At 46.2% G+C, this 14,168-nt stretch overlaps 1 protein-coding gene across 4 annotated transcripts in view; it reads right to left on the bottom strand.

Annotated features, from left to right (window-relative positions):
- The window catches only part of LOC311230657 (inositol hexakisphosphate and diphosphoinositol-pentakisphosphate kinase 1-like), a 254,567-nt gene that overhangs the window by 111,160 nt on the left and 129,239 nt on the right, over positions 1 to 14,168 (bottom strand). For all 4 annotated transcript variants that reach the window (XM_084317006.1, XM_084317007.1, XM_084317008.1 and 1 more), the window contains exon 10: positions 8,050 to 8,151. In XM_084317006.1, the coding sequence (XP_084173132.1) occupies positions 8,050 to 8,151 (102 nt within the window). The remainder of the gene's footprint in view (positions 1 to 8,049; positions 8,152 to 14,168) is intronic.

Below are 14,168 nucleotides of genomic sequence, written 5' to 3'. Positions count from 1 at the left end.
GACAGAACTGCGTGGTCTTTTTCGTTTTTCTTAGTGTGAAGAACATTTAGTAATCTCCTAATGTTATGAAATCCCTGTCTTCCCAATACAAATCCGTTCTGGTCATTTTTGATCAGATGTGGAATCGACTTCTCTATGCGTCTAGCTAGCGCCTTACATAAAATCTTCGTATCACAGGACATGAGGGACACAGGACGATATGAAGTTGTGTCTGAGGGTGGCTTTCACGGTTTCCCAAGTACCGAAATCATCGCAGATCTTTTTTTTTTTTTTTCACTTTTTCTCCCACTTTTCTATATTTTCTCCCATCCCAATTTCGTATCATCCAATTCAACCCTCCCCTGTCACGGACGCCGTTTCTTGCCTCCCACAAGCCGGCTGCAATGTGGACTAAGTCATACATAGCACAAGTCCCCTCCGGTACTTGAGGTAACAGCAGTCGCATCTTTTCACCTGCGCAGCTCGATCTCTCAGTGGCGAGGAGTAACGCGTGGGAGGCTCACGCTGCCCCCGACACTTCCTGATTCTACTGCGCAGGCGCACCAACCGACCTGTAGGAGTCGCTGTCCACAACGCCTGATCCCCACCCATCAGTTTCCCACCCCCTAATACGGCCAATGTGTATTAGTACGGACGACCAGCTAAACTGAAAGCAAATGTGGAGCGCTGGGCTCGAACTGACGAGCCCAGCGTCTCCAGCATTTCGTGGCGAGTGCCTTGCCCACTACGCCACGTAGCCGCCCTAATCATCGCCGATCTTAAGGATGGAGGCAAAGTCCCCTCCTCATATGCTTCATTAAACATTTCCAGTAGGTGGGGTAGCAGTTTCCGTGCGAATCTCTTGTATATTTCTGTTTGTATCCCATCTGGGCCCGCCACCTTCCCGCTATTCATAACCGTAAGCGCCTCGTTTAATTCTCCTATTGTTAGCTCTTGGTCAAACTGTTTCTGTACAGCTGCTCTATTTCATCGCGATACGCGGTCTCGTCGCCTTTTGTGATGCAGCCCACCACGGTGGTGTCGTCAGCGAACTTGATGGTGTTGCTGGGGTGGACTGCGGTGAAGTCGTGTGTATAAATGGAGTAGAAAAGGGGACTCAGCATGCAGCCCTGGGGGGATCCGGTGCTGAGGCTGATGGCTGTGGAGGTGTGGGGGCCAGGCCATGTGAGCGGATCGGCGCGGGCGAGAAAACCGCTCTTCGCTCTTTAAAGCTTGGTCCGCTCCGCTAATCGCTCATGTTGATCCCACCGCCACACCGCTCAGCGCTCCGCCAGCGCTCAACTTCATTTGGCATAAAGCGCTCCCCGCTCCACCCCGCTCAGCAGAAAAAAAATTACAGCGGGGGAAATAAAAGAAAGTGCTGTTTTCCTGAAATTGGCTAATTAAACACATCGGATTTCCTGAAGGCCTTCGTTTCAGACCGCAGCAACATGTGGTCTGAAACGAAGGCCTTCAGGAAATCCGATTTTTTTGGAGCATGCGTAAATTCTTGATTTCGTTATTTAAAATATCATAGAATAATGAAAACAGACCCAGTTTAAATGTATCAACCGAAGTATGGTATTTCTTTTATTTACCACTGCACCAGCGGGCAGGGCACCACCAAGACGTTCAACGCAGTGACGGAAGAACCACAAAAAAAAACGAATTATGCACAGCCCTCGGCATATACCTTGTATTATCCGTTTAGCTAATTGAATTACACTGTAGGCCTATACCTTTTTGCATACTGTTAATAAAGTATTAAATCAACCAATCAATCGGAGGTAGAACATATCACTGACAGGGTAGCATAAGACAGATACAAAATTACGAATATGACATTCTTTAGACGTCGGAGCCTCAGAGGAGGCCGTAATAGGCCTATAAGGCCTTGGCTTAGCCACTGAAGACAATTAATGCAACAGGCTTGTTATCAAACGAACTCAGGAAATCACATAGTTAATATGCCTATGAAAATAAAAATATAACTCGACATAACTGTCTACAAAGTGTCTCACAGTAAAACACAAACGAAATACTCAATGTCCAAGTTTCCTATAGCCTTTGAAAAACTCGAATACAATCAACCAATATAAAAGTGCTGTTGGATATAGGCTACATTTATATAAATGTATAAAATCTAAAAACAGAATGCTACATTCTTATGTATGAAATAAAAAATAATAATAGCATCGCTGCAATGCTGCCAACTTTGGGCCATTAACTTTAGGCAGGCCTATTGCATTTTGCAATAAAGTAGGCTATACGCTATTCATTCAGTCACTTTGTGCATTTTAAACAAAATAAAACAATGCTCATGTGTCTTGTGCCTATATCTGCCATGCAGTGCCACTGCTTACGGCAGCTACATTATCTTTGAGTTCACTTTCAAGAACACGAGTTTAGCCAATGTCTGAGGCTTCAAACTCATGTGGTGATTTCTTGACATCAAACCGGCAGCGGAAAACACCCTCTCTGCGCTCGCAGAGCCACTGGGAATACTGAACACTTTGCGGGCAACTTTACTCAGGCGTGGAAAGGACTTGAGTTTTTTTTCCAAAATGCAATGACATCTTTGACATCGTCAGGGTTTGATCTTGGGGACGAGAGGTAGGTTTCAACTTCAGTTTTCGCATTGCCTCCTCCCGTGGGCTGATTCTCTGAGAAGTAGGATCCAAACATACGAGGCCTCTTGATTTCTTCGGGCGCGTCAGACTCTCCGCCGTCGGACTCGGGTTGACCTGCTGCCTCTGTCATTTCTCTGGTCATCTCCTCTGTTTCTTTGACAAGGAGGTGGCGTATTTCTCCAAGTTTGTTGCAAACCAACTCATCACGGATTATCGACTCTGTTTTGAAACGAGGATCTAACAGCGACGCGAAGAGGAGGTGTTTATCATCATAGTACATTCTGAAGCGAGTGGACACGTTATTGGACAGTGTTTCCGCGAAATAAGCTATTCCTAATGGAAGGGCAGCGTTGTTGTTGACAAGCAGGGATTTGAGCTCGCCTACAGCAGGGAGAATCATGCCCAAATTCCCAAGCTCCCGTTGCATGTTGTCTGTGAGGTCAGCCAGCGGTGACAATACTTCAACAAGGTGATTGAGCCGACGCACGTCATTAAGTGTGAGAATAGCGGCGGTAGTTTTAAGTTTGCTCTGCCACAATGCATCTTTTTTGAATAACTTTAGGACAGACTCCACCATGCGCAGCTGGCTGCTCCATCGCGTCGGGCAAGCAGTGGTGGGTCGTACACCCAGAGAGTCAGTTTCCTCCGTGTTCAGACAACTCTTACGCACACTTTTCACTAGCTTTCCCACTTTAACTAGCAGGTGATTGATATCATCATGCTCGTTAACTGCGTCTTTGATAGCTAACTGAAGCAGATGAATTGGGCATCGCAGGTGTAAACTTGATACGGTGAAGTACTGGTTTACCATAGCCTCTACATTATTAGTAACCACGTCCACTTGGTTTTGCGAGAGCGCAGGTTCCTCCTCCGCTATTTTCTCCCCTTCCTCCACCACCACCAGTGCCACTTCATCATCATCATCTTTCTCCTCTTCTCCTTCAGCGTCAGGCAGGATGTTAAATGCCTTGACCATGTTGCTGGCACTGTCGGTCACCACACGAATCACGCGTTGATGAATGTTCCAATTTTTCAGCACACTTTCGTACTTTTGATAAATGCGATCTGCAGTGTGAGACCCTGTTATGTGCTCACAGCCTAACAGAACCGTGTGGCCCTTGAACATCCCGTCGATAAAACTTGCCACAATAGCAAGGAAACTGTGGCCTCTTCTACTTGTCCAAATATCAGATGCAAGAACGAACCCTTCACCCATTCCTATGAGATCTCATAGTTTGACTTCCATCTCTTGTATGGCATTTGGCACAAGTGTGTCCCAGACAGTACTGTAGCAGGGCGGGGTGTAACCTGGTTGGGCAAAATGTCGCATTCCTTCACGTTCTCCTTTACTTAGGGGGTCGTAATCCATGGATATCATTTTTAAAAACGCTTCATCCAGCTCCCTTTTTCTTCCACGTGTCACGTTAGGTGACTTTTTTCCAGTGAGGAAATTGTGCAGCTGCTCACTCTGTCCCTTTTTTTGTTGCTGCTGCGTCTGGGCATCTAAAACAAATAATAAATGCATGCTTTATATTAGGTCTACAATACATTAAGCTGTAATAAGGGTACCAATTTCAAAATGGCTAATAATGACAACAAACCTTTGGATTTCTTCTCATTATGTTCGCGAAATATGTGGTCATGCTTCCTCCCAATGTGTCTCTTTAGATTCCAAGAAGAATCTTTTCCGACGGTAATATGGTCTGCATATTCCGTCTCCTCACCATCATCGTTAGTTGTTTTCACGATACATTGGAACTTATTCTCTGTTACTTTTTTAAAATACTTAGCAAACACGGCCATGCTTTCACGTTGTGGGATTTCTTTTAAGCACAATTCTGTTTACAGGACACTGAGGACAGGTGCATTGTGGACCGGTGCCTACTGGTCTGGGAGGTGTCTATACTTTCCGTAGCCGCATTTCTGGCGGACGCTCTCTGATTGGCAGTGTAGAAACTGGCGTCGGCCAATCAGAGAGCGTCCGCCAGAAATGCGGCTACGGAAAGTATAGACGCGTCTGGGAGAAACCGAGCATGCTATGATTTTGCGCGCAGTGCCGTGTGCACTGAGGAGCGGACCGGAGCGGCTTGGAGCGGAGGAGAACTGCCGCTCCGGAAGTCGCGCCGACCCATTTTAAAACCCACTCCGCCGCTCACGTCAAAACCACCCGCACCGCTCACATTGCCTGGTGGGGGCCTATCCTGACCCTCTGGGGGCGGTCAGAGAGGAAGTCCTTAGACCACCAGCAGAGGGGATGGTTTAGTCCAAGGTCCATGAGTTTGGGCACTAGTCTGTCAGGCAGGATGGTGTTAAATGCAGAGCTAAAGTCCACGAAGAGCAGCCGTGCGTAGCCCCCCGCTCTCTCCAGATGGGACAGGGTAGAGTGGAGAGTCGTGGCGATGGCATCCTCCGTGGACCTGTTGGCTCTGTAGGCGAACTGGTGGGGGTCTAATCCGGGTGGGAGGCTAGAGATGATGTGGGGCTTGAGTGTCTTTTCAAAGACCTTCATGGGTAGGGAGGTGAGTGTGACTGGACGGTAGTCGTTCAGGCAACTGATGGAGTTCTTCTTTGGGACCGGGATAATTATGGAGGTTTTCAGGCAGGGTGGGATGATGGCCTGGGACAGGGACTGGTTGAAGATCTTAGTGAAGACCCCTGTCAGCTGGTCAGCGCAGTCTTTCAGCACCCGTCCCACGACACCGTCCGGCCCCGCCGCTTTCCTAGGGTTCACTCCCTTCAGTGTGCGTCTCACCTCGTGCTCCGTGAGGATGATGCTGCTGAGGGCTGGCGAGTGTGGTGAGGCTGCTTCTGTCGGCACCGCCTCGGGGGTGGCGTTGATGTGCAGTGTGGATGTTTTTGTCGGCCTCGCCTCGAATCGTGCGAAGAAGGAATTCAGCTCCTCTGCCAGCTGAGGGTCACCCTTGTTGGCTGAGGAGTGGCTGGGTTTGTAGTTGGTCATCTGTTGGACCCCCTGCCATACCCGTCTGGTGTTGTTGCTCTGGAAGCAGTCCTCGATCTTCCCCTTGTAGTCGGTCTTGGACCTCTTGATACCTCGCTTCAGGTTGGCTCTGGCAGTGCTGTATAGCTCCTTATCACCAGACCTGAAGGCAGTGTCCCTCTCTCTGAGCAGATGCTGCACCTCTCCCGTCATCCACGGCTTCGTATTGGGATAGACCCGGATACGTTTGTCCACGGTGACAGAGTCTATGCAGTGCTTGATATATCCCAGCACTGATGAGGTGTACAGTTCCAGGTCTTCATGTTCAAAGACCTCCCAGATGGTGTTCTCAAAACAGTCCTGCAGCTGTAGGGTGGCGCTTACCGGCCAGGTTTTAACTGTCTTTACGAAATGAATGGACCACTAACAGTAGAGGAGGCTTATTTTATTGAGCCACAGATTTAACATGTTTAGGGTCTTAAAAACAAATTGACATTTTTAACTGGGAATGTACAATGTGTTCAATGGATCTTTTATTATTATTATTTCTTTTACAGGATTTTTGTTATACGTTTTTATTTTGGGCATTACCTTTTTTGACGATTTACGAAAGACTAGGGTAAGCGGTTTGGCTAGTTTTGACATCAAATTGAGAAAATATCTTATTTACAATACTGAAATTGACATTCCTGATATTAAGCAGTTGATTGCTATTCAGCACAAGTCAGTTTCATGTCAATGACATGCGTCACGTTTTCAGTGAGGATATGGAGGACACCTCCCATTAATTTTCCCGCCTCTCTTCCCACCCCCTATATCCAGCCTCTTTGATATGATTTCACAACCCATGAGGGGTCAAGACTCTCAGAGCGTGACGAGGTCAACGGGGCCTGTTCAGTGACCCTGAAGTCAGCACTGCTAACGTGTGATGCTTAATAGATATAGGATCCTTTTTTATTCTGTATTATGCTATGAATGGAAACAAGCTAGTCCCACAGGTCCATTACTCCAGACAAAATCATAACCTAGCGATGGGAGATTACCTATGATAGGAGATACCATTTGATAGGAGATAACCTATGATAGGAAATAACCTATAAGAGATAAACTATGATAGGAGATATATATATTTTTTTGTATCCACTTTTTCTCCTTATTTTTCTCCCATCCCAATTTCGCCTCGCCAATTCTCCCTTCAATTCTCCCCTCCCCTGTCTCGAACGTTGCTAGACTATGCCTCCCACTGGTCGGCTGCAGTGAGGACCAAGTCTTGCATCACGTGTCCCCTCCGGTACACAAGGAGGCAGCTGTCGCATCTTTTCACCTGAACAGCGCAATCTCTCAGTGGCGAGGAGTAACGCGTGGGAGGCTCACGCTGCCGCCGATACTTCCTGATTCTGCTGTACAGGCGCACCAACCGACCTGTAGGAGTCGCTGTCCACAACGTCCAATCCCCACCCACCGGCATTCCCAACGGCGAGAGCTGGGCTCGAACCCAGCATATCCTGCGTTAGTGGCGAGCGCCTTGCCCACTGCGCCACTTAGCCGCCCTGATAGGAGATATTCTATAGGAGATGACCTATGATAGGAGATAACATTTGATAGGAGACAACCTATGATAGGAGATAACCTATAGGATATAACATTTGATAGGAGATATTCTATAGAAGATGACCTATGATAGGAGATAATGAACGACATAAAAGTACTAAAAGAAACGGTCCCCAAGTACCTAGTCAATTATTTTAATAAAGTAGGAGATGTCCACAAACACGCCACAAGAGGAAGCCCCACGGACCTGGTCCCGCCGAGAGTCAGGACATGCATGGGGAAAGATGCATTTTTTTACTCTGCTACGGTAATGTGGAATGCCCTGCCAACATTTTTAAAACTCCTGAACTCCCCTCTCGGATTTAAATCCGCCCTAAAAACATGGCTCAGCAGCAACTCAAATTGGTCTTAAAATGTTTTTTTATCTCTTTTATCATAACTTGGCTTTTATTTCTTTTATCATGAGTTGCTTTTAAGGGTTTGCGGATTTTCTTTTAACATTAGTTAACTGTATGAGTTGTCAGGTTAGGTGTTTTTATAAAAAGAAATTTAGAATGTGTCCTGTCAGTGTACATGTCCATTTGTGTTTCTGTGCCTTTTTATGTTCCATGTATGGACCACAATGGAAACAAGCCTTGGCTTTATTGTGTTTTATCCATTTTTGACCTGCGTTATTGACACTGTTATTGTCTTGTCTTTTAAAATGTTTTTTTTGTCATACGATTTGTGTCAAAATAAAGTATTCAATTCAATTCAATAAGTACGGTCATGAACTGGACTCAAACTCACAACAGCATGCACCGTAGTTAGCCCATTATTCCATGAAGTTTGCCCCTGTGATCATCCATTTTCAAGTGCCCACAAAAATGGCATTAATTAAGTGTTTTGAATGTGATTTTGCTGAGTGGTTTCAACCAAAGCAGCAGCATGCGGTGTCCATGCAATGCATACATGGTTCCTGAGGTGGTGGGGACAATGGGGATGTCTTCAGCCTCCATGGGGATGGACCAGGGAATGTGGAACTGGGGAGCCAACTCTCTCATCACCATGTTCCTGGAATGACAGGAGAACAACAACATGAGCTGCAGCACCAGCTGTGTGGAAGTTCAAACGTAGCCTAGCTATAATGAAAAGCCCTACCAAGTTGTGATTTACACCTTATTAAAAGGGGACATATTATGCATCTTTTCAATAGTTTTATATGACTTCCTTGAATCTGTGGAACCCGTTTGTTAAGATTTCTGAAATAAACTACAATCTAAAAAGAGTCTAAATCAAATTGTATTTATTTTCCAGCACCACTTTCTTCCCTTGTATTGATGGTTTCAAATTGACAACATTAACATTCCAAATGGACCCAGGTTTATTTCCTGTTGCAGTGTTTGCCGATACAGTAGCTGACAGGAAATACACTTGGGTCCAAACTGTATCCCTAGCAACAGAATTCCAGTGCAATTGTCATTTGGTGTACCACACACCAAAGTTTAAATTATTTAACTTTTAATTATTTCCTGGCTACCCCACACCCAAGAGGACAAAGGTTGTACAAGCCGCGCAGTACATTGGATAGGCAGTGTTCCTGGCTCCAGAAAGCACAGCGAATTGATTAATCTGAGCTAATGAATTGCTTGTGTTCCCCTTGTGACATCACACAGCTTGTTTAGGCTTGTTAATCTGAAGACTACAAACGCTGGCCAAACAGCAAGGAATACAGCGTTTCCCCTATATGCATTCAGCGGCGGCGCCGTGGCACTGCTAAATCATGAGCGCTGCTGCTCTGAACTAGACTACCCCCGAATTAAAATCATTTATCATTCCATTTGGGCTGTGGGGGGTGCTTAATGTCTGAAGGAGTCGACTGAAGGCATCTTGTCCTCTGTGAAAGCATGCATTTGGTCCACTGATGGATACATCTTGATATTTGTCTAGTGTGTTCTAGTGTGTTCATTTCAGTGCCTCTGTGCCCGTTTTCTTAGGCAGTTAACCTCGCTGGTATGCACGCAATTATCGTTAGCCACACTTCTAGACCCCTTTGATTTTGGCAATATTGATAAAAAATATATATATATATATTATAAAAAGAAAATTATTTTTATTTTTGCATTCGACTAAGAGTTTGGCAGTCGACTACGGCTCCTTTCGATCGATTAGTCGACTAGTCGAGGTCAGCCCTAGTAATTTGTAATCAGATTTGTTATTTGACTTTCCACAAATCTCACCCTCATGGGTCCCACCCCACTTATTGTCTAGTGATTGATTCCGTATTTACAGGTGAAGACTGACCTGAGGAACAGGCTGCAGGGAGACCATCTGGCCGCTTGTATGCGTCTCAGCATCAATGGGCCCCCTACCAGTGAATTCCCCACCAAAGACCCCTGGAGCTTTTCTTTCAAAAGCCCAGGAAAATTAAATGCTCTAAGGCAGAATGTAGCCTAAGCCACTGAGACTTCTTAGGTGTAACGTGGTGTTGTAGTGTCATGATTTGTACATGTTAGACAGTATGTTCTATGTATCTATGTCTATGTTTTCTATTTATATTATCTATTAAATCATCTATATCTATGTTCAATACAAATAGTGTACTTTTGTGTGTTGAGGCATGTCATTAATCTTGATATTAACCCTGATTACAACTACACTGCAAAAAAATGTATCTTATCAAGTGAAAATATCTTGTATTTGGTCCAATATTGAGTAGAATCATCTTGAATTATCTTATCCCACTGGCAGATAATTTTGCTTATTTCAATGATTTTGGTCAATTTAATCTTGTTTTAAGAAAACAAGATTAAATTGACCAAAATCAAGAAAAAATACTTGAAATAAACACATTTTTCTGCCAGTGTAATTCAATTCAAGATAATTCTACTTAATATTAGACTTATTGTACCAAATACAAGATATTTTCACTTGATAAGATTTCTTTTTTTTTGCAGTGTACAAATATGCAGCTACCTGGGCCCCCAGAGCACTTCTAGTGTCCGCGGACTCACCAACAACATCCTCGCAAATTCACACGCACATGACTCCATGAACATGAATGATCTCGAACAATTCTAAGGTACTAGTTGGGTCAAGAACCAACATTCTGTGACCATTCTCTGGCTAAGATGTTTTGATGATTGATTTGACTTCTATGGACCTTTTATAAAATATTTAGCCCGTGTCCCTCCGAAAAATCCCGGCATTTTTTGTCAGATGGCCAAATCCAAAATACCTGCTGACGCCATCTTGAAAAATTAACTTTTGATCCAGAGAACCTAGAATCATGTATGAATACACTTTTTTGTGTAAGTCAACCATGACGATTCCAATTCTGACATCAGTTTGACTCTATGACATCAATTTGACCCAGAAATCCAAGATGGCCACCATATAGTAGAGCGAAAATGTAACTTTTAATGTCAAAACCAATTTTACCATGGTACTGCTGTACTTTAAACAAACTACCTTCATAAGGATCTCAGCAAAATAATTTATGAATGTACAGTATGATAAGATAACTAATTATACTTCAAAATACGCTCTCTTAAATAGCTGTAACTTGAACAGATTAACAATGAAACCACTTTTTTTTTTTCTTTTTTTTTACTTAATTTTCTTTTAACTTTATAGCATTTTCAGCTTTTTCTGGCCACGCAGGACCGATAGAGGGAGAGAGGGAGAACGGGAGGAGAGGTAGGGAAGACATGCAGCAAATGGTCGCCGGGACTGGGAAACGAACCCGGGACGACCGCTTCGCGACTCAGCACGCTATGTGGTGTGCTACTGGAGCGCCCCAACAATGAAACCACTTTAAACATGTCATGATCAGTCCGAATCAGAGCATTCTGCCTCACTAGATTCTGAATCATCAGATTCCAATGAATCACCCCTCCTCCTCCATACATCATCATCTCCCTTCTCATCATCATCCTCCTCACTCTCCTCTTCCTCACTTTCTTCAGCTGGCCCTGGTGCAGGTAGATGTGTTGGGAGAGCAGGTCGTGTGTGGCGGACAGGGCGACAGCGACCACCCACCAGCTCCCAGCCATGTCCGAGTGGCGAAGGGTGTCGCTTCAGGGAGGGGTGGTGCACTAGATATGCCAAGTAGTTGGCACGGAGGCAGTGTTGGCGTAGGCTATCTGCATCTGGAGGGAGATGGATGAATGATTTGTTCTTCATTCTCTTCCACTTTGTGGCACGGGCCTCAGCCATGGTGCTACTCTTCTTGTCGCCATAAATAACATGTCGTGTGAACTCGAACAGCTCCTCTAGCACCTCAAGTCAAGAGTCAAGAGTTTTAATTGTCACGGCATACAGGTATACAATGAAATGCGGGTGGTCTTGCCCGCAACGATGTGCAATACAGTGGTACATATAATAGAATCAAAAGAAGAAACAACATTGTGCAGTAACAGGTAGCAGGTAACATGGAGTGACATCTCGGTATCTGTACATAGTTATTTACAGCGCATGTGTGACATGCTAGTTAGCTTTGGTAGTGCAATACACTGTTCCTGTTATTCTAATTTAAAGTGTCCTTTCCTTTGGCCATAAGTGTGCGTGTGTGCGACATGAGTGTGTGCCCGCTCATGTTAAAGTGTTAAGTGGCTGCTCGTGTGTGAGCGTGCACAGTGTGCGTGTCGTGTGTGTGTTCATGTGTGCTTGTGTGTGGACAGTTCAATGTTCTGAGCACTCAATGTACATTGTTCATGGCTCTGATGGCCTGGGGGAAGAAGCTGAGCCTAAGCCGCTCTGTCCTAGTAGCTGGGATTTGCAGGCGTCTGCCTGACCTCAGCAGCTGAAACAGGCTGTTATTGGGGTGGTGAGGGTCTTTCATTATCCTGCAGGCTCTGGATTTGCACCTCTTGTTGTATAGAACCTGCAGGGGGGGTAGTGCAATACCCGTGGTACGCTCGGCTGAGCGCACCACTTTCTGTAGGGCCTTCTTGTCCTGTGCCGTGCTGTTTCCATACCAGGCAGTGATGTTTCCGGTCAGGATGCTCTCTACAGCTCCTGAGTAGAAGGACTGGAGTATCTTCCCCGATACTCTGAACTTCCTTAACTGTCTCAGGTGGTAGAGACGCTGTTTCGCCTTCTTTACTACTGTGCCTATGTGTGTTGACCATGTCAGGTCCTCTGAGATGTGGACCCCCAGGTACTTGAAGCTGCTCACCCTGTCCACGGTAGCCCCGTTTATCATCAGTGGTGTGTGTGTCTCCTGCTGACCTTGACCTCCTCCTCAAGGTCAAGGCTATCTCCACACCGCGAGAGCAGCCGTCGTGCCATAGGGCTCTTTGCCACCTTGTCATACACCGACAACTTACCCTTGTCATAGAAGCCTGAATTGGCATCACAGCCTGTAATGCAGTGTAGCTGCACAATACAATCTGCCATCTCCTCAGTAACCAGGCCATGGCAGAAGACCGTGTTCTGCTTTCTCTTGATGCAGAGCATACCGGGCAGCTGTTGAGAGATGACCGCTGCCATGACATAGGCATCGGTGTCGGCTGCATCAATGACCACAGGGCCACTGTAGCCTGACTCACGTAGAACTGTGTAAGCAGAGAAGAGGATGGTGTCAGCCTCAGACTGGTCAAAGCTGTAGTTCTGCATTGGTTGCTGGGTTGACAAGTTGGTGCAGTGGGAGCCAACAGAGTAGACGATCTCTGTATCTACACCCTGTGCAACAAGGTCAGTCAGTTAGCTGCATATTACTTTTTGTAGCCGCTCCTTGTTGCTGACGCTACACAGCAGTGTTTTGAACTCTCTGGCAGAGGGGAAGGGGTCGCCCAGCTTCATGTAGGTGTTGGGGACATGTACCTTACCTTGTACTTGCAGATCTCGCTCATCATGTTTAGTTGAGTATGCTGCGTCGTACGGGTCATTTACACAGAAAATACGGTCAGCATCACCATGGCGGGCAAGGATGATGGATGATACCTTGTGGACATAGTCCAACCACTTGTATGGGGTGCCATCTTGTGTCTGCCGATCTTCTGCTGATGGGGTTGCCATCCTCCAGATCATGCCCATGTCGACAAGAGCGGTGTAGGGTTCTTGCAGATCTACAGATTGGAGAGAGAGCTTCTGAATGAGCTTGCTCTTCTGTGTCTTCATATATGTGCCATTGGAGTTGAATAAGGCCACACATTCCTCGACAACACGATGTTCCAGCAACTCTGAGAGATTCACAAGTTGACTGACCTCAACCAGGTCGATCACTGCCTTGAGAGCACTCCGCTCCATCTCAGCAGCTCTTGCTTTGAGTTCCTCCCCGGGCTTCTCCATGCAGGGCTGCTTGGCAAATGTCAAGCGTTTGCTCAGAGGGACAGGTGCATGGAGGGAGGTTTTCTTACTGAACACTCTGTCTTTCAAGAAGCTGGTCAACTTCTCCTCTCCCACAGCATAGGCTGAGTTGAAGTCTGTGATGAGTTCATCAGAGGCAGGCATGGCTGACTGTAGGGTGCGGAGGGTGGGTGAGGCTGGATCAAATGGGAAGGAATCAAACTCATGCATGCATGCGACCAGGTCCTGCACGCGCTGCTCATCTTCTCTCATCCTTTTCGGACCACATTCTATGTGCTTCCTCTTGGCTTTTTTGTGTGTGGCCAGGGCATTGTGAGCCACCCGGATCTTGGCCAAATTGTTCACATTTCTGGAGTGCACCAGCAGCTGCTTCTCATTCTGGAGGATGGAGAGCCAGCCAGACTTCATTTTGCTGCCCTTGTTCATTGTACACTCGATCCACATGTCCCAGGCCATGTTGGAGTAGGGGTTGCCTGTGATGGACTGAGTGAAGTCAGTACGAAGGAAGGCGACCCGATCAGCAGGGAGAGCTGTCAGCATTGCCCAGAAGTCAGGCAGCCACCTTCCATACCTATTGTTGTCGTACACTACCATCCATGGCAGCATGGCACGCAGAGAGCTGACATACTCATCCAAGTTGCAGATATGTACTGCATGCACATTCTGCATGAGTGCATCCGTCATAGACAGGAAGTCCCTCCAGTAGTCCGCCATGTCACTGGCCTCCACCTGGGTGAATAAATTGGTGATGAGGCTCTCGAGTATCATCCTCCAGTGCC

The sequence above is a fragment of the Notolepis coatsorum genome (assembly GCF_963971535.1).
Source record: "Notolepis coatsorum genome assembly, chromosome: 6".
NCBI lineage: Eukaryota > Metazoa > Chordata > Actinopteri > Aulopiformes > Paralepididae > Notolepis > Notolepis coatsorum.
Note: the sequence above shows the minus strand (reverse complement) of the source record. Positions and strands in the feature narration are given on the sequence as shown.